This window comes from Haliaeetus albicilla, chromosome 10 (assembly GCF_947461875.1).
Source record: "Haliaeetus albicilla chromosome 10, bHalAlb1.1, whole genome shotgun sequence".
NCBI lineage: Eukaryota > Metazoa > Chordata > Aves > Accipitriformes > Accipitridae > Haliaeetus > Haliaeetus albicilla.
In genome coordinates, this window is record NC_091492.1 from 22,613,951 (window position 1) to 22,632,719 (window position 18,769).

At 62.9% G+C, this 18,769-nt stretch overlaps 3 protein-coding genes across 3 annotated transcripts; 2 read left to right on the forward strand and 1 right to left on the reverse strand.

Annotated features, from left to right (window-relative positions):
* Window positions 1-157: 157 nt before the first annotated feature.
* LOC138687297 (fibulin-7-like) lies at window positions 158-3,830 on the reverse strand. The gene is made up of 8 exons (XM_069793883.1): window positions 3,627-3,830; window positions 3,016-3,172; window positions 2,690-2,860; window positions 2,367-2,492; window positions 2,080-2,202; window positions 1,853-1,990; window positions 1,615-1,753; window positions 158-862 (listed from the first exon to the last, which is right to left on the reverse strand). The coding sequence occupies exons 1-8, from the start codon at window positions 3,693-3,695 to the stop codon at window positions 502-504; spliced, it is 1,284 nt and encodes a 427-aa protein (XP_069649984.1). The 5' UTR covers window positions 3,696-3,830; the 3' UTR covers window positions 158-501.
* Window positions 3,831-5,367: 1,537 nt separating this feature from the next.
* On the forward strand, window positions 5,368-10,259 carry LOC138687296 (C-type lectin domain family 18 member A-like). The gene is made up of 12 exons (XM_069793882.1): window positions 5,368-5,680; window positions 6,220-6,311; window positions 6,802-7,026; window positions 7,127-7,224; window positions 7,697-7,818; window positions 7,907-8,014; window positions 8,499-8,591; window positions 8,732-8,838; window positions 8,978-9,107; window positions 9,185-9,281; window positions 9,378-9,469; window positions 9,632-10,259. The coding sequence occupies exons 1-12, from the start codon at window positions 5,491-5,493 to the stop codon at window positions 9,667-9,669; spliced, it is 1,392 nt and encodes a 463-aa protein (XP_069649983.1). The 5' UTR covers window positions 5,368-5,490; the 3' UTR covers window positions 9,670-10,259.
* A 987-nt stretch (window positions 10,260-11,246) lies between these two features.
* On the forward strand, window positions 11,247-18,526 carry LOC138687299 (RNA-binding Raly-like protein). Its single transcript, XM_069793885.1, has 7 exons — window positions 11,247-11,396; window positions 13,620-13,698; window positions 15,737-15,787; window positions 16,113-16,261; window positions 16,552-16,665; window positions 16,946-17,112; window positions 17,521-18,526. Exons 1-7 carry the CDS (start codon window positions 11,360-11,362, stop codon window positions 17,557-17,559), a joined length of 636 nt encoding a protein of 211 aa, XP_069649986.1. The 5' UTR covers window positions 11,247-11,359; the 3' UTR covers window positions 17,560-18,526.
* Window positions 18,527-18,769: the final 243 nt, after the last annotated feature.

The window sequence follows — 18,769 nt, forward strand, 5'->3', positions numbered from 1 at the left end:
GGGTGGGTTTGACAGCTCTGCTGGCACCTCAAAATCTGCAAGGGCACCCTGCCATGACCACAGCCCCCAGCTCTCCCCAGGAGCCTTGCCCCAGGAGCACGGGGCTGCTCCCATGCAGCAGGCATACAGCAAGGAGGACACCCTTCCTACAGCCACTTTTCTTTTATTAGAGGTTACAAGATACAAGGAACCGGACCTGCATGCCATGTGCCATCGGCTTGCTCTGCTGTGCCCCTCTGTGTGCCATGCGGGCAGAGAGGAAGGGGGCTGGCAGAGGCAGGCACCCCCAGACTGGTGCCCCCATTGCTCGCAGGGTTTTCCTTGCAGCCTTTGCGACAGGCACCATTTCTGCTGCGATGGCTTTGCCCTGCCAGCCATGAGCAAGCATTATGGGAGAGAGAAGTCCCCAGTGGGACAAGAACTGGGACCACTGAGCTGAACCCTCTCCATCACTCCCCAGGACAGACCCTGGCTTGGCCCCACACCCGCCTCCAAAGGCGATCAAAACTCGTATGGGGACACAAAGGCTGTGACCTTGAAGATGTGCTTGCCCAGGAGGACCTTGCGTGAGAACTCGCTCATCTCCAGCTCCACCTCCAGCGTGGCTGGCCCGGCCACAGGGCTGGTGAGCACCAGCTCTCCTGTCTGCCGGTCAGAGCGCCGCACGGCAAAGACGCCCTGGCCCCGGCCGCCCATGATGGCGAAGCGCAGGCTATCGCCCACAAAGCGGGTGGTGGACATCTTGAAGAGGACGCGGGGCACGGTGCGGTTGGCCTGGAGAGGCAGGTAGTGGAAAGAGATGGAGGTGGCAGCCAGGCGGCAGGCTCGGCTCTCCATGGGGCAGGGGTTCCTCTCACACTGGCTGCCAGGAGAGAAGGAGTACAACCACTCAGTGCAGTCGTTTGGCTCTCGGGGAGCTGCCTGCATCCTTGCAAACAAGCCTAGCCTGCACTGCAGGTAGCATCTCCAGCTCCACTGCCGGTCCTGCGGCAGAGCAACCCAAGTCAGCCACATCTGAGTGTGCCCAGCGTTGGTTCTCTGTCCCATCCCTGCCTCTGCCAGGCAAATGCCATGCCTTGCAGGGATATGGCTCTGGGTCACGCTCCAAGGCTGGGACCTGGGTTACCACAGTCCCGGCTGAAGGCCAGGGATGGAGCCAGGCTCAGATGTGCCTCCTGCAGTGGAACATCCCTTGTTCAGAGCAGGGATGCTCCTCCGCTTGGGTCACTTGTGCTCGGCCGCAAAACAGTTCAGTCTTACAAGCAGGACCAGGGGGATTTTGCCTGCTGGATGGCAGCCGACGGCACTGCGTGGATGTGCAGCAGAGGGGAAATGGCATCGTTCCACCCAGGCTGGGGCTCGGGGGGCTGGGGTCCTGGATTAAAATCACCATGCATCAGGGTGCTCCCACCTGCACCCCCAGCCACTGGCATCCCAAAACCATTGGGGAGCATGCCAAGCACACTTAGGCACCCTACCTGGCAATTTGCTGCCAGCGCTGGCTGGCACTCGCCCTGCTGCCTCTGGTTGACATGATATGGTCCTCAGGGCACCACAGGACCCATCGCGTGGGGGAGAGAGCATGACGCAGCCCGAGCCACATGTGGTACTCACAAGGCGGAGGTCTTGACGTAGCTGGTGTTGTGGCGTGGTGGGGGGCACTTGGGGCGCACGCAGCGATGGCCCCCGAAGGTGTTGATGCAGAGTTCACCCTGGGTGCAGTTGTGCTGCTTCCTGGCGCACTCGTTCACGTCTGTGGCAGTGACACGGGGTGAATGGGGCTGTCCCTACTGCTCCCCACCGCACCCCTGGTCCCGTGGGATGCTCTCTGCCTTGCACCCACTGCTCTTACCCTCGCAGGCATTGCGGTCAGCGTGGAGCAGGTAGCCGGGCGGGCAGAGGCAGCGGTAGGAGCCGGGGAGGTTGAGGCAGTCGTGGAGGCAAAGCCGGGTCTGGGGACTGGACTGGAAGAGCTGGCACTCGTCCACATCTGGGGGGACAGAGCAGAGCATGGCTGGGGCTCCCATTAATGCTGAGCCTCAGTTTCCAACCCCCCCCCCATCCTCATGTCCCTTTTACCGTGGCACATGCCGCTGGCTTGCATCTGGAAGCCGGCATCACAGCTGCAGCGCCGGGAGCCCGGGCGGCCCTCAGCACAGCGGGGCTGGCGGCTGAAGGAGGCGTTGCTCAGCGTCACCCAGTCTGCGGGGGTGAGCGGGTGTCACTGCTGGGGTGGGGGGCATGGGGAGATGGGTGGGGGATGAGATCCTGGGGGGCTGCCAGGGAAGGGGGAGGCGGGTGCAGCATGGCTGGGTGCTGTCTCCATGAACATCCCCGTCCTCTGCAGCCCAAACCTGGGCACCTACAGGCATAGATGGGGCTCTGGCAGCTGGGGCCTGACCAGCCCCGAGGGCAGAGGCACGTGTAGCTCTGGTTGCCATCCACGCAGGTCCCACTGTTGGCACACGGGTTGCTGGAGCAGTCGTCAATGCCTAGGGAGAAGGAGCTCATGAACACCGGCACATTCTCGCCCCACCCTGCTGCCCAGCCTCAGTGCCCATTGCTGCAGCCTCTGGGCTGCTCTCCCTGCAGCCGGGGGAGCAGAGCGATGGGACCCTGCAGCTTGGGGTGACAGAGGACCCCCTGGGGAGGGCTAAGCCCGTGGCACCCCAACCCCATTCCACTTCACTTCTGCAGAAGGGCTGGGTGCCACTCCACGTGCGGTCGTGTCGGCAGGCGCGTGTCTCTGAGCCCACCAGCTGGAAGCCGGCGTCACAGACGAAGTGAACGTCGTGGCCCACCCGCACGCTCCGGCCCAGCATCCGTCCATTCAGGGGCACCACCGGCTGTGGACAGGTCTCTGCGGACAGACAGACATGGGTGAGGACAGACATTGCCAAGCTGGAGCCGACCTCAGCCCTGGTGAGGAGCTGAGGGTCCCTCACCCAGGCTGCTCGCCAGGTGTCCAGGAGTCGGACCCAGCCCCATGAGGATGTCACCCCTGGCTGGGTTTACCGTTGCGTTTGGTGGCCTGTCTCTGGAGGCGGTTCTGGAGAATGGAGAGCTGCTGCCGGAGTCCACGTGTGCCCCGCAGGTGGGCGGCCTCCTGTGCCACCAGCAGCTTCTGCATCTGGCGCACCGTGCTGAGCGCCTGCTGCTGGCTCAGGCACTCCTGGGGGGACACAAGGACATCCCCATCACCCGCCAGACTCCACCACCACCCTGCTGCAGCCTGGAGGGATCCTGCCAAGCAGGCAGCATCTCTGGGGTTGGTTTGGATGCCCTGCCCTGGGCAGAGCCCCTTCCTCCCCATCCCAGTGTGGGGGCTGCCCCTGTCTCTGTATCTGCTCCAGCTTCAGCCCCTCTGCTTGGTCCTGCCCCAGCACTTGGATGCTGAGGAGCAGCTTGGATGCCCCAGGTGGGTTTAGCATCATCTTGCTGCTGCAGGAGAAAAGCCCCACAACCATCTCCCCTGACCCTGGGCAGCCCCGTGGGCACCATGGCTGTGCCGTACCCCCCAATCTGGGGCGGTGATGGGGCACTGGGGTGTGAGAGGTGGGTGCTGAGAAGCCCCCAGTGGGGGGGGGTCTGCAAGGGGACTGGATGGGGGGCACGAGGGTCCTTACCTGGGCGCTGCCGAGGGGCAGCTGCAGGATGCCCAGGGCCAGCCAGGCTGGCAGCGGGATTAGGAGCATCGTGCCGGGGCTGGCTCCAGCTGCACAGGCTGCAGGGATGAGATGCTGGCAGTCCGGTTCTGCCCCGCTCGCTCGCAGCCGCGCTCCTGTGCTCACCGGGATTTATTCACAGCGCGTGCCTGTGTGTTTGTTGGTTTTTCCCCTGGCTGAGGCAGAGCCGTAGGAAAGTTTCCCCTTGGCACTGGCACCAGCCTTTCCCTTCCCTTCCCTCTCTGCACATCAGAGGCTTTGGGGCCTTTCATGTCACAGGGCCAGCAGATGCCGGGGCCAGGCAGTGGCTGTCACGGCACTTGCTGTGGTACCGGTGGTTCTGGGCTCCCCCCACAGCCAGCCACAGCTCTGGGGCTCCCCAGCACGCAGGGGTGAAGGATGAGGCTAATCCCGTGTGTTTGCTAAGCATGGGAAAGTCTCCCGGGAGAAAGGATGGCTTTGGAGTCAGTGCCGGCATCCAACTCTCCGGTGGGGCTGGGGCTGCTGAGGAAGGCAGCCTGGCAGCACCACGGACTTGCCGGCCTCAGCACGGCTTTGCTAGGGTGAGCTCAGCCATGGTTGGAGCCTACAGGGGGACCTCAGGGCTCTGCTGCAGCCTAGAGTTGGGGTGCAGGTTGACATTACAGTCGGCATTAGGGTCAGGGTTAATGTCAGGGTCAGCATTAGGTTTAGGGTTAGGGTCAGCATAAAGTTTAGGGTTAGGCTTAGCATTAGGGTTAGGGTTGGAGTTAGAGTTGGGATTAGTGTTAGACTCATGGTTAGAGCTAAGGTCAGGTTTTGGGTTAAGGTTAGGGTTAGGATTAGGGTTAGGGTTAGTGTTGGGATTGGTGCCAAGGGTTTAGGTTCAGATGAACAGGAGGTTAGCGGGAGGGTTAGGGTTGGCATTAGCAACCCCAGGGTTCAGGCCAGGGTTAGGGTTAGGCTCAGGTCGAGGGAACTGAAGGCATTCAGAGCTGGATTTCTGCTGACATCCAGCTCAGCCCTGATAGCTGGCAGGTGGGATGCTCCCTGTCCCTCCCACCCATGACAGGCCTGAGGAAGGGGCATGGCAGCATGTGCCTGCCCCCCAGCCACCCCCAAGCAGGTATGTTTGAAGCCCACATATCTGCCCTGTGCCAGGGGAGCACCTCCAGCTCCCCAGCATGGGTGCTGGGAGCCCAGCACTGGAGCAGAGCCATCGGGGTGCTACTGAGCCCCCCGAACAGCATGGGTTCTGGGACCCCTGCCCAACCCCAAGCGCCTGCTGATATGTGCCCCCCTGAGCCCGGCATCTCTCCCACTGCCGCCCCCCCAGCCCTCGCATCCTCCCACCCCGTAACCATGCTGCCCAGCTCGCAGGAGCGGGTATTTGGCTTCGTGCCTGTGGCGGTGTGTGTTACCTCCCCAGCATGTTTAATTCATGGGGCAGGAGGAAGGCTGGCAGCAGGGGCCCCCTTAGCTGCCCCTCCAGCCCCATGCCATCCAATCTCCCAGTGCTCCAAAGTGGGTGCCACTTGGGACCCCCTGCTCCTGCCTGCCTTCCCATCCCAACCCCGGCTCAGCAGCGGGGCTGGGGCAGAGCACGGGGGGCCAACCCTGCTATGGGACATCCCAGCAGGGCTGCAGCCCGGGGCCCTGGGAGCTGTCTGCCGTGTTCGCGCCAGCGAGCAACTGTTTTGACAGAGCTATTACTCACCCGTCAAGCTTTTGTTCGAGCTGACCAGCGGTGCCTGTCTGGAGTCCTGAATAGGATCAAATCCTGCAACCAGACACACACACACAAGCACACACAAGCGCGCAGGAGCGCGCGGCCGAGCTTGCCCCAATGCCAGGGCTGCTGCAGGGTGGCTCGTCTCTCCCGAATCCTCACTCCAGAGCTATGGGGGTCTGGTCCCCCCCAACCCCAGGCGCCTGTATGAAGCTCTTGGTGCTCCTGGTTTCTAACCTCCTCGTGTTTAGAGTGGGTGAGACGGGGTCGGATGCTCTGGAGAAGTTGTCCGCGCTGGCTCCGGGAGGTAATCGGGAGAGGGCCTGGGGGGGTCTGCTGCTGGCAGCAGGACTGGGGGGCAACTGGTTGAGGGGGGTGGGTGCACCCTAAGCACCATCCCCTGGGGCCAGGCCAGGCGGGCAGGGGGCTGGGTGGGTGATGGGCACCCAGGGATGGCAACGGGGGTCTCAGTGGATGATGGGGGCTAGGGATGACATGGGATGGAGTTTGCGGGGGGGGCATGGGGCTGGTGATGGGATGAGCAGGGGGGGTGAGTACATTCCTGGCAGTCTCAGCCCACCCATGCGAGACAGGGGCTCAGCAGGCTGGACCCCCCCGCGGCCCCTGCCCCTTTTGTGCTCCCAGCCCAAAAGCGCTTTCTTCTCTCCCCTCGAGTCTCCATGGAGACCCGGGTGCCTTCCCCGTATCCCCGGCTGCAGACGGACTCTTTGGGGGGTGGAAGGGCCCCCCGAAGGGTCCATCCGCAGCCAGGGATATGGGGAAGGCACTTGCACCCCACAGCCCCCTTGGCCCCATCCCCAGCCCCTGCTGTCCTGCCCCCTCCAGCTCTCAGCATGAAGGAGAGCTTCCTGGTGCTCTCCCTGCACAACAAACTGAGGAGCAAAGTACAGCCCCCCGCCGCCAACATGCAGAAGCTGGTGAGCCCCCCCGGAGGTGTTCATCTGTTCCCCCCCCCACCCCCTTGGATGTCCCATCCATCTCCCACTCCATGCCCAGGGATAGGGGGGCAGCCCATGGGTGCTACACGGTAGTTCGTTAACAAGCTAATGAAGCAGAAGACCTGGCTGGCGTGGGGCCCCCGGGGAAGGACATGCCACCGGCACTGCCAGACCCAGCACACACCAAGGGCAGGGCTGGTCCCTTGGTGACCCCCATGGGGTCCTCCAGGTCCCATGATGGCCCTCAATGTCCCCCAATCACCCCACACCTGCACACCAGGAGCAAGACTGGTCCCTTGGGGTCCCTTGCAGCATCCCCCATGGCGACCCTCTGATGTCCCCCAGTCATCCCCTGGACTGACCCCCTTGGTGGTCCCCAATCCCTGGGTGGTCCCCCGCTCTCCCCCAGCATCCCCGCCATGGGGGCTGTCCCCGGGGACCCTTTGTGGCTCACGGCACACCTGTGCAGGAGTGGAGCGAGGAACTGGGGCGGCTGGCCAGGGTGCGGGTGGCCAGCTGCCTGGAGGGCCCCGCTCCCCCGCCGACCCCCCAGCTGGGCTGGAGCGAGGCCCTGCTGCCAGCGGGCGCCGGGGGCTTCGGGGCTGTTCTGGAGCGCTGGTTCGCTGAGGGCCAACACTATGACTACGGGACGGGGCGCTGCGCCAGCAATGCCACCTGCCGCCATTACACCCAGGTGGGCATGGGGGGCATGTGGGGTGGGGTGGGGGCGGCAGGGGGGGGCCCAGGGCGGGTCTGAAGGCCCGGGGACAGGGGTGACACACACTCTCTCGCAGCTGGTGTGGGCCACGGCGGGGCGGCTGGGCTGCGGCCGGCACCTCTGCGCCGGCGGCCACGGCCCCAGAGAGGCCTTCGCCTGCGCCTACTCCCCAGGGTAAGGGGCTGCTGGGGGCGGTGCCTGAGCGGGAAGGGGCGGGGCTGAGCACGGGGGGGGTGGGGCCTTGGCATGAGCGGGCGGGGCTGGGAGGTGTGGGTGGGGTGGCAAGGGGGACTGGGATGCGATGGCCGTGGGTGGGCGGAGCTGGGAGAAGCCCTTCCCCCTGTGTGGGCGGGGTCTCCACAGGGGTGTGTCCGGGTAGGGGGGTGGACTGGCCTATGGGGATGCGTGGTGAGGGGTGGGGGCGGAGCCTTGCCCTGGCGGTGGGTGGGGGCTGGCGCTGTGGGCGGGGCTGCATTCCAGAAGTCGACGGGGCCTATGAAATGTGGGCGGGGCTGTGCGTTGGAAATGTATGCGGCTGGTGGTGTGGGCGGGGCCTTGCCCCAGAAAGGGGCGTGGTTTGGCTGTGTGGGCGGGGCAGGGAGCTGGTGCCAGGTGGGCAGCCGCCTCCAGCTGCCTGCGGCGACAGGGGCAACTGGGAGGTGGCGGGGACGCCTGTCCTGCCCTACAAGCAGGGGCCCTGGTGCTCCCTCTGCACTGCTGGCCTCTCCGGCTGCTTCAAGTCCTGGGACCACGGCGGTGGGCTCTGCGGTGAGTCCCTGCAGTCCCCCTGGCCCCTGCGTGGTCCCCAGCCATGGCGTAGCCCTAGATGCCCACGCCGCCTCTCTGCTGTGCCCAGAGGTGCCCAGGAACCCCTGTCGCATGAGCTGCAGGAACAGCGGGCACCTCGACATGAGCAGCTGCCAGTGCGTCTGTCCCCCCGCCTACACGGGCAGGTACTGCCAAGGTGAGAGGCGCATCCACGCGACCCTGGCCTCCCCTCACCTCTAGAGATGCATGTGCATGGCCAGTGCAGTGCATGTGTGCAAAGGGTTGGTGCAGTGCACACGTGTACATGGACAGTGTGGTGCATGCATGTGCAGTGTCGGTGCAGTGCACGTGTGTGCGTGGATGGTGCAATGTAAGCATGCACAGGGTAAGTGCAGTGCATGCGTGTGCATGGCTGGTGCAGTGCATGTGTGCACAGGTCCAGTGCAGTGCATGCATGGGCACAGCCAGCGCAGCATTCATGGTCTGCTCGGTGCCCGTGTGCACACAGCCGTGCAGCACATGCGTGCACAGGGTCAGCTCAGTGCGCTCGTGTGCGCGGGCCGTGCAGCATGGGCAGCTCAGCTCAGTGCCCCGGTGTGCAGCGCAACCTAAGTTGGGGTGGGCAGAGGCTGCCGACCGCCCCCCCCCCGCCAGCTAACGCAACACCTTCTTCCCCGCAGTAAGGTGCAGCGGGCAATGCCTGCATGGGAAGTTCAGGAAGGAGGAGTGCTCCTGCCTCTGCGACGTGGGCTACGGCGGAGCTGAGTGCGGCAGTGAGTCTGCACCCACCTGCGCTGCTTCAGGGTGGCAGCAGGGATCTGCAGGCAGGGACCCCTGGAGTGGGGCTAAGGGTCCTCTGGTGGGCCTGGCTCTGCTGGCACAGGGACCCACCTGCGCCTGCCTGTGCCCCCAGCGAAGATTCGGTTCCCTTTCCACGCCTGCGACGTGAGGATAGACGATGACTGCTTCATGGTGTCCTCTGAGGCCAATACCTACTATGGAGCCAAAATAAAGTGCCAGGTGAGCCCCTGGGATGCTCTGGGCATCCCTTTGCAGCTGAAAAATGCCACCTGTGCTCACAGTCCCCCTGTGAATCTCTCCGCTGCCTGGCGTTGATCTGGGCCACGTGTTTAGGGCTGACTTGCTCCCTTCCCTGCAGGAGAAAGGGGCGATGCTGGCCCAGATCAGAAACCAGAAGGTCCAGGACATCCTGTCTTTCTACCTCAGCCGCTTGGAGACTGGTAACAGGGTAACAGACACCGATTTCGAGACCGGGAACTTCTGGATAGGTGAGTGACAGCAGCAGGCAGGGCGCAGGCTGCCCAGGGTGCGGGCAGCTGTGGCACCCCATGTCGCACCCCCCCAGGTCTCACCTACAAGACATCCAAGGCTTCCTTCCGCTGGGATGTGGGCGAGCCATCCTCCTTCACCAGCTTTGCTTTTGGGCAGCCAGACAACCAGGGGTAAGTGCCTGCTGGATACAGACATCCGAACTGTGTGCGGTGTCACTGCCATGCCACAGCACTGGCCAGCTTTACCACTCTCCCACCGGGGCACAGGTTCGGGAACTGTGTGGAGATGCAAGCGTCGGCCGCCTTCAACTGGAATGACCAGCGCTGCAAGACCCGAAACCGGTACATCTGCCAGTTTGGTAAGTGAGCAGCCGGGAGCCCTCCCGCACCTTTCTGGGGGTGTCAAGCCCCAGTGGTGCTGGCCCCCGGCTCTGCTGGCTCTGTGGCCTGCTGCCAGCCCTGCCCAGACCTCTAGGTCCTTCCTGGCGCAGGAGGCACTGACTCTCTACATCCCATTGCAGCCCAGGAGCACATCTCCCTGTGGCAGCAGGACCCCTGAGCCAGCAGCCCTGGCCACTGGCCAGTGCTGGCTGCTGTGCCGAGCCCGTGGCACAGGAGGACTCCATTGCCGTGCCAAGCCCAGACCATGGCTCAGGAGGACCCCCCCACGACTCCCCCACTCAGGGGACAGGGGGCTGAAGCGACCCACAGCACCAGGACCTGGCGAGAAGGGCACATGCTCTACATCAGCATCCCCCAAACAGCGTCATCTTCTGCCCCTCACCTTCCTCTGTCACCATCATGCTGTGACAGCCCCCCAGAGCAGGGAGATGCCCCCACAGCAGCCAGGTCCAACAGCATCCTTCTCCTAAACTGGCAGCTGGGCTGTGTCCAGACTGTGGTCCTGATGCAATGAGGGGCTGAGGGGGGTGTCTGGGGAGCACAGACCTTGGCATGACTCAGGGTAAGGACTCTGCTCAGCTCTGAGCCATCGTCCCAACCTGGGTGGGAACCCCTGAGCCTGGCACTGCGGGTTCCTCACCATCACCTGGGTCTTCATCATCACCCAGTTCCTCACCATCACTCAGTCCCTCACCGTCTGCCAGGTGGTTAATAAAGACCCTCTCTCCCTTCAGGAGAGCTGTTTGTCTCCTTTTCCTCCCCCAGACCCACCAGACTCTCCCTCTGCCATGGCCCGCATTGTGCCTGCACTGGGTGGCACCTCCAGCTCCATCCCTGGAGCGGTTGCTGGTGTCGCAGGAGCTGGAACTAGCCTGGCTCCTGGTTGAGCTTGTGTCTCCAGCACCCTGGGGGTGTTTTGGGGGGGTGGTGTTAGCCAAGAGCTGCTTCTTCCAGCCCCAGGACATCCACAAGCCACGGCAACCCACGTGCTGGGTGTAAGCCTGTACCCCCAGCAGTGGTGGGTGTCTGGAGGGGACACGCCACTGCCATCTGCGAGCTGGCACCCTGCAGGGACCCTCCCACCACAGAGCCAGGGAGTCACTTCCCTCGGCTGCCTTCCTCCCTTCCAAACAGCCCACTCCAGCACAGGGGCAGGGTGGAAATTAAAATGTCCCCAGCCAGGGCGTTGCATGCCAATCGTTTGTGCTGCGGCTCTACAGAGGGAAGGCAGGAGATGCATTGCCACCGGCAAGGCTGGTTTCATGGCTCTGGGGCAAGCTGGGCAAACCCGGGGTGCAACCAAGCTGTTGGCCAGGAGGGCAGGGTCCAACAGGTCAGAGGGGGCTGGAGGCCAGAGATGGGGGAAGGAGCCTGGGGAGGATGGGGATGAGGATGGAGGATGGAGGATGGGGCATAGGGGATGGAGGATGGGCATGGGGATTGAGGATGGGTGATAGGGGATGGAGGATGGAAGATGGAGATGGATGGAGGATGGGGATGGGGGATGGGGGATAGGGGATGGAGGACGGAGGATGGTCCAGCACAGCCGCCGCATCCATACAGCTGCAGCCTCGGGGAAGGGCGAGCCCCAGGCCCAGCGCTGCCGGCAGCGGCGCGTGCAGGCAGGGACAGGCAGCGATGCTGCAATAACGCGCCGCTCCGCTCGGGGAGGGGCGCGGGTGGGCCGGGGCGGGGTCCCCCGCCGCTCCCCCCCCACCTCGCCGTGCCGCGATGGTGCGGCCCGCCGCCCCCCCTCCTCGCCCGGCGGTGGTAGGGCCCGGTGGCGGCGCGCTCGGGCCGGAGCGGCGGGGCTGCGGGGGCTGCGGGGCCGCCGGGGCTGCGGGGGGATGACGCTCTTCGGCAGCGGGGACGCGGGCTGGAGATGTGAGTACCGACCCGGATCCGGCCCTCCATCCCCCCCTCACCCGGGTGTCGTCGTCCGTCCCGTCCCGTCCCGTCCCCCCGCCCTCCTGGGATCGGCCCTTTTCCCACACGTCCCCGTCCCCGCTCCCAGCCCCCCGGTAGATGCTCCGGCACCGGGATGCTTACCCGGCACCGGCAGCCCTGCCCGGGGCAGGGGTACCCCCCTGCAGCCAGGTTTCTGGTGCCCCCACCCCGGGCAGGGCCGCCTCCCGGTACCGGGATGCCTCCCGCCCCTTTGGACCAGTACCTACCCCCCGGACACGCATGTCCTCCCGGTACCGAGCCGCCCCACAGCCCGGTACCAGTCCCTCCCAAGAGCTGGGATGTCCTCCTGGTACTGGGATGCCTGGTCCTCCCCACACCATTACCCTCCCACCCAGGACAGGGATGTCCTCCCAGTACTGGGATGCCCCTCATACCATTATCCCGCCATACTATTCCCCCCCTCCCCCAGGACAGGGATGTCCTCCCAGTACTGGCATGCCCCCGTGCCATTACCTCCAGGACAGGGATGTCCCCCTGGTACTGGCATGCCCCCATGCCACTACCCCCAGGTCAGAGATTTTGTCCCGGTACTGGGATGCCCCCATACCGTTATCTCCCCAGGACAGGGATGTCCTCCCAGTACTGGGGTGCCCCCCATACCATTGTTCCCCCACACCATTACCCCCCACCCAGAACACGGATGTTCCCCTAGTACTGGGATGCCCCCCCTGCCATTACAGGGAAGAGAGCCCAGATGCAGGGCCGATGACCCCGGCGCGAAGGAGTCCTGCTGGCCTGGGTCCCCTGCCCCAGCAGGAAAGTCCCCACGGTGCAGGTGGCCTGTGACAGGGAGCCTGGCCATGGCTGGGGTCCCTGGCTGGGGTGCTGAGGTGTCTGTCCTGCTGGCAGGGAGATGAGTAGGTGGCTCTACAGGTGGGTGTGATGGGATGGAGAGAGGGATGTTGACGGCGGGCTCCGGTCCTGAGCAGTGAGCTCGGCCATCCCTGGGGATGCTGGCTGCACCCACAGAAAATGGGTGCCAGCGTTACCTAGCACGTGTGCAAGGGCAAGTGGAGCACCTTCCCCAGCTCGCCCCGAGATCAGAGCCAGCCTGCAGACTTTGTCACACAAGGTGACAGCCTGGAAAGCAAACAAGTGCCGGTTTCCTTCTGCTCGGATCTCCTCCACAGGCTGCAGGGCTGGAGGGGATCCATGGCCGGTGTCCACGCTCCTGGGGAGGTCTAGACCTCTCTGATGAGTTGGTGTGTTCCCAGAGGACTCGGGAAGCTTCAACTTGGGATTCCCTGGTGCAGTGGCATCCACAATGTCACCCGTGGGACAGCTGGCCACGATTACCATGGCCAAGGGGGAGCCCTCAACATCTCACCTACCGGCTCCTACCCCAGGGGCCAGAGAGGTTTTGGAGCCCCCCAAAATTACAAAATTAAATACATGGAGATGTTAGTAAAGCATTGCATCAGTGGCTCTCAAATGTATACTCAGAAAATAGATTCAAGCTGGCTTTTATATGGACGTTGGTTGTGAAATCCTAAAGAAGGGGTGAAGAGCATTGCCGGGGAGGTGTGACATAGCATCACGGAGCTGCATGTCCAGAGACATCTCCACCCCACATCTCAACATCACACGTGTCTCGGCAGCTTTTGGGACCGCGAAGTGGCTGGGTGCAGGGCTTCCCCCATCCCTGGCACCCATCCATGGCGGGCAGCGCTTGCCAGCATCCCACTGGCCTGGCTCCCCGAAAAATGGCTCCACCACCCAGCAGAAGGGATAGCGAACGTGGATTCACCATGGTGGTGGGAAATGTCTCCGGGGGTTAATTACCCTCATCATCAGAGGTGCTTTCTGCCACCCTAATTGGAGCCTGCCTGGTCTCGGCTGGGCACAGGCCCCTGGGGCTGGGACACCCATGGGAAGGGGCTGCTGCAGGGACAGCTGGAGCCACTCCATGTCCCGGCACAACCCTGGGCCACTCCTATCCTTCCCCAAAAACTTAAGTCAAGAGAGCTGCCAGCCTCAGGCTTGTCCTGCAGATGCTCTGGAGTGGGACATCTCCAGCCAGGAGAGGAGAGTGGCCGGGAGCCCCCGGGAAGCCGGTGCCAGAGACACATCCACGTGGAGTAGGGTGTTAGCATCCCCTTTTCTTCCCGCTGCTCATTCCCCTCCTCTCTCTCCCCACAGATTTGGACATGGCCAGGGAACCCAAGCCAAGCCGGGCCAGGCTAGGCCAGAAGCGGCAGCACGGCAGCAGCCTGTACCAGTGAGTGCCGGCACATGGGGTGGGGGCTGTGACGGGGGGAACTTGGCTCCAGCTGGGGACTGTCCCACACTTGGCTCCTCTTCCTCCCCCTACTCTCCATCACTCACCCTCCGACTCTTCCAGCTGCCTGCCCACGGTGGTGGGCATGGGTCTGTGGGATGTACCTGCCCCATGGGGCTCTCAGAGCATCACATTACCTCAGCGGTGGTGGCTGGAGTCCTTGCCGGGTCCCGCCTCGTGTGTGTTGCTGATGGGGTGTGGAGATCCCCCTTCCCCATCCGAAGGTGCTGGGAGAAGAGCAGAGCCCTGTGGTCTCCACACCTGTTACAGATCTCGATGTTGGTTGCAGTTCTGGCCTTTAAATGCTGTTCCTTGGGGGACAGACATCCCTGCAGAGGCACATAGGGCTGGCGATGGTCCTGATAATGGCAGTAGATGATGGTGATGGTGGCACTGATGGTAGCAGAAGAGCAGGTTCCCATCCCTCCATGTTATCGGCTCCTCAGCTCTGCAGACATGTGGCAAGAAGAGGACCGGAGCCAGGCTGTGTCTGTCTTGTTAGAGAGCTTTTTGCGAATGCTCTCATTGAACTAATTGCTCTGCCCGTTGCCATGGCGCCGGAGGGATGCAGCGCTGGCAGGGCAGGGACCGTCAGCCCCCTCGGGCCACTGGAGCATCGCAACTGCTGCTTTTGCTCTTCCTGGGGGATGCTCTGAGCAAAATGCTGAGCTGGGAAAACCTTTGCCATGTCCCTAGCTGGGTGCCAGACCCCAAGACCAGGTCTCTTGCGGAGCCACCGGTGCTCCCATGGCAGGAGGTGACCTGTGGCATCCCCGTCCCTCTTGGCAGTGGCTCCGGGCAGCAGCAGCCATCAGAGCTGGCACCTTCCCTGTGCCCTGTGCGTGGGTTGGGACTCCTCTCCGGCTGCCCATTCCCCTCTTCCCCAAGGCAGGTTGTGACCTTCCTCCCTGGGTGACTGGCAGGAGGTGGGGATGCGAAGGACTCACCGTCCCCTTCACAGCGATGGAAAGTTGGATGGCAGCAAGGCTGGCCCGAAAGCTCCTAAAATATGCCCAGGTGCAAACAACAGGAGCAGGCGGGTCCTGGCACCCCGGGGCTGCCAGCTTGCCCTTACTAGGAAGGCTGGTGCTTGCGGGCTGCGTCCCATGTAGATTATTCTTGAATAAGGCAGGGTGGCAGCAGGGCTGGGGGTGCCTTTGCCCTGTGATGGGCTCTGAACTGCCTTCTGGGTTTGGCAAGCCTGGCTTACTTGGTAGCCCCAGGCAGAGCAGCCCAGGTTGTCTATTAGCTCCCCCAGCAGACCTCCAGCTCTCCTCAAGCTCCAGCATTGGTCCCATGGTGACAAGCTCATCTGCAGCAAAATCTGGAGCCCTGGGGGACCTTGTCCTGGTCCCCCCCCATTCCTGGCAGTGTGGCTGGGGAGGGGTCCCTCCCCCCAGTGATGCTCTGAGCACGGCTTTGTCTCCCCTCGGGTTAGGCTTAATCCTACGCTTCCTGACTCCACAAGAGCTGAAGCAGCAAAATGAGCTTCAGCATCTTTCCTCCTCCTCCTCCTCCTCCCCCTCCCCGCTCCTGGTCCACGGCGCATGATTTATTACCGGCACGTCGGCTTCCCGCATTGGAGGCGATCTGTTGACAGATCGCTTCTTAATTTGGAGCCGAGTGAGCCGGCAGCACGCGTGCAGAGCCAGGGACCATGAAATTTAACATCAGGGTGCTCTAAATGCAGCCTCCTGAGAGCAGAGCCTGCTGATGCTGCCCCAGGGACTCTCTCCATCCCCCCTAACACCCTTGTTTGGTGCCAGAGCAAACCCCTGCCAGAGCACAGCCACCTCCCTGGGCTGTGAGGCAGCCCAGGCAGCTTGCGCAGTACCCTCCAGCACGCCTCCCACTCCCTGGGGTTGGGGATGGAGGCTGGGTGAGTGCCTCTGCCCTGCTGTGCCCAGCCCTAGCTGCCCCACAGCATCCATGGCCTCACAGAGCAGGTGACTTGTTCTCCTCTCTCCCCCTCCTGCAGCAGTAACTGTGACCTGGACTATGATCTCTACAGGGACGACTTTCCGTACCGGTGAGCACGGCATCCCAGGAGCGGGGTGGGCTGAGCATGCCTCTACCAAAGGCGGAAGGTGGGGTGTCCCTGGGCATCTGTTTCCCTGCCTCCAAGAGAGGCTCAGCGGTGTTGCCCCCTTTGAGGATGGTATGCCACAGATTCCCCGGGCTGGGGGCTTTGGGGAGGGGGTACGTGGGGCAGGGCCAGCATGTGGGCTGGGCAATGCCTAGGTTGGGGGGCCTTCACCGCAGAGGGACCCCAAGAGATGCTCTCTTAGCTGGCTGGGGCTGCTGCTGCACCTCTGGGGCTGCACTCACGCCGCCATGCTCTTGTGCCCTTGCAGAGTGTACGAGTACCAGAAGATCCCCCCCCTCATTAACCGCATCCCAGTCAAGGCCAGACGAACTCATGTGGGAGCAGGAGGCAAAAGCAGCCTGAGCCCCCAGCCTGGGGCAAGGAGCAGCACCAGCTCCACAGCAGGACGGACAAAATGTAAGTGTGATGGGGCTGAGAGGAAGAGGAGGCTCAGCCCGCGTGTCTTGGCGCATTAGAGCAATGCAGGTCCCGCTCGGTGCTGACACTGTGGCTATGAGTCCTGAGCTCTAGCAGACACTGCCTGGACTGCGCTGGGCTGGTGGCTGTCCCCTGGACCCGTCCCTGCTCCCCAAGGATGCTCCGGAGAGGAGGATGCTCCAGAGGTGGCTGCCCAGGATGGCGTGTTCCCCTGGCTCCCGGCAGGCTGTAGGGCAGGGTGGGATCTTAACAGTTCCTCTTCCCTGCAGTGCGGGCCGAAGAGCTGCACTCCATCAAAGGAGAGCTGAGCCAGATCAAGGCGCAGGTGGACAGTCTGCTGGAGAGCCTGGACCGCATGGACCAGCGGAGAGAGCGTCTCGCAGGTGAGGGGACAGGTCGTAGACCCTCTGACACCCATGTGTCCATGCTGGGCAGCCTGTGGGCGCATGCCAGCCTGGACCCAGAGTTGGGTGTAAGGGATTCCCTCCCTGCGTGCCCAGGAGGCAATTGGGCATCTGGAGCTGGCTGGGCAAATTCCCCACATCCTCCCCCTTGTCTGGCCTGGCAGGGCAGAGTCCAGCCCTTTGGCACAATGGGACCCTGCGAGGACAGGCCTAATGTTTGCATCGGTACCCCAACTTTCTGCTGTCTCTGTCCTTGCAGGGTCCAAGGAGAGCGAAAAGAAGAGGGTAGAGACAGGGGCAGAGTCACCATCCCCAGCAGGAGAGGGGTCACGGGAGCCCCGGGGGAAGGAGGGGATGGGAGCTGACGGGCACAGTGACCTGCGCAACATTGACAGCGCCGAGGAGAGCACAGACACGGAGGAGGCGGTAAGAGGAGGGCCAGATCCTGCACCAGACTTTCTGCTTTCCCAAAATTCATCCCCACTTGCTACCTGCGTGGGTCCTGGTGGGGGATGCCCGGAGCAGAGGAGATGCTCCATCAGGGTCCCCCAAGCCATCCCAGCTGCTTACCAGGGCTACAACTGCCCGCTCCTCCAGGACAGCCCTGAGCACCCTGCAGCAAACCCCTGGGCGTGCATTACTCCAGCAGCACAGGCTGCAACCCCACACACACTTTGGAGCAGAAATACCTTTTATCAACGCTGCTGCTCCCATACCCACATCCTCCAGCTGGGTGCAGGACCCTAGGGATCCCCATGCCAGGCAGGGCGCTGGGTTTGATCCTGCTGCCCAGGCACATCAGAGGACGGCCACCCTGTGCGTTTTTCCTTGCAGGTGAAAAACCACATGTCGGACCCCGAGGGGAGCCAGTAGATGGACTGGGATGCTGTGGCCTCCCCACGTGGCCAGCCCTTCCAGTCTTGTGTTTGTATTTCTTTTGAGGCTTCCAGCTAGTGCCACACACGATGCGAGGTGCCCGCTCTCGGCACAGCCATCCCCTGCCGCCGGTGCCCGCAGCTCCGCGTCCCACTCCTTGTGAGATGCCGGCCAGCCGTGGCGAGAGAAGTCTTTTGTGTTTGAGTGTGCTTGTTTTCTTTTTCCTCCTGTTTTCAGACCTAGGGATAAGCAGACGTGGCCAGGGGAGGGAGGGGAGGAATAAAAAAAAAGGACCACATCCCAAAGGAGCATCCCAAATCCCAGCTGCCTTGCATGCCAGCATCCCCCCACCCATAGGGGGCTGTGGGGTGCAGACCAGGGCTCTCAGCCCCCACGGCAGAGGTCATATCCCAACCTCCCCTGCCCTGCAAGCCCACCATCTCCGTGCTTCAGCCCCCCTGGGAATTGGTTCAGCAAGGTTCAGCAGGCACGGGTACAGCCTAGGAAGGCTTTTGGAGCTGCTCGGCATCCCACAGGAAGGATGGACCACCCCGAGACAACTCCGAGGGGCTTTCGTGGGATTTTGGGATAGACGTCTGGTGCTGAGCCCAGGTCCGATGCCAGCTGCAGGGCCAGTGGCGGGGTGATGCAAACCTCATTGCTCCCAGTCACCTCTGCTCACAAATGGGTTTCCCTTACTGGTTTACCACGGGCTGTTCTCGGCCACGGATCGTGTTTGCGGTCAGCAAGACTCCCGTGAGCAACTGTGCCAGGGTTCCTTGCCTGTGCCTGAGGAAGTTGTGGTCCCCGTCCCATGCTCCCCAGCGTTGCATCTCGGTTCAGTGTCCCTCATTTCTAGGTCATCCTTCTCTCGCTGGTAGGAACTTGTTCTGTATTTCTAATTTGCTCTGGTAAAAGAGTGTATTGTGTTGGGAAGAAAAATAATTTTTATTTCTTTTCTCTGGTTATTTGACTCCGATGCAGTTTTTAACCATCTGAAGCACCTGTGTAATATTTGTACCCAATTTTGTGTGCTGCCTGACACAGCCCTAGGCTCTGGGGTCTTTCTAGGATGCTGCTTTCCCCGCAACTCAACCCAGAGGCAGGAGGGCGCAGCTCTGCCATGTTTCTCAATGGAAACATTAATCAGTGCCTTTACCCAGAATATTCCCTACCAGTCTGGCATGGTGCTGCTCGGCAGACAGGA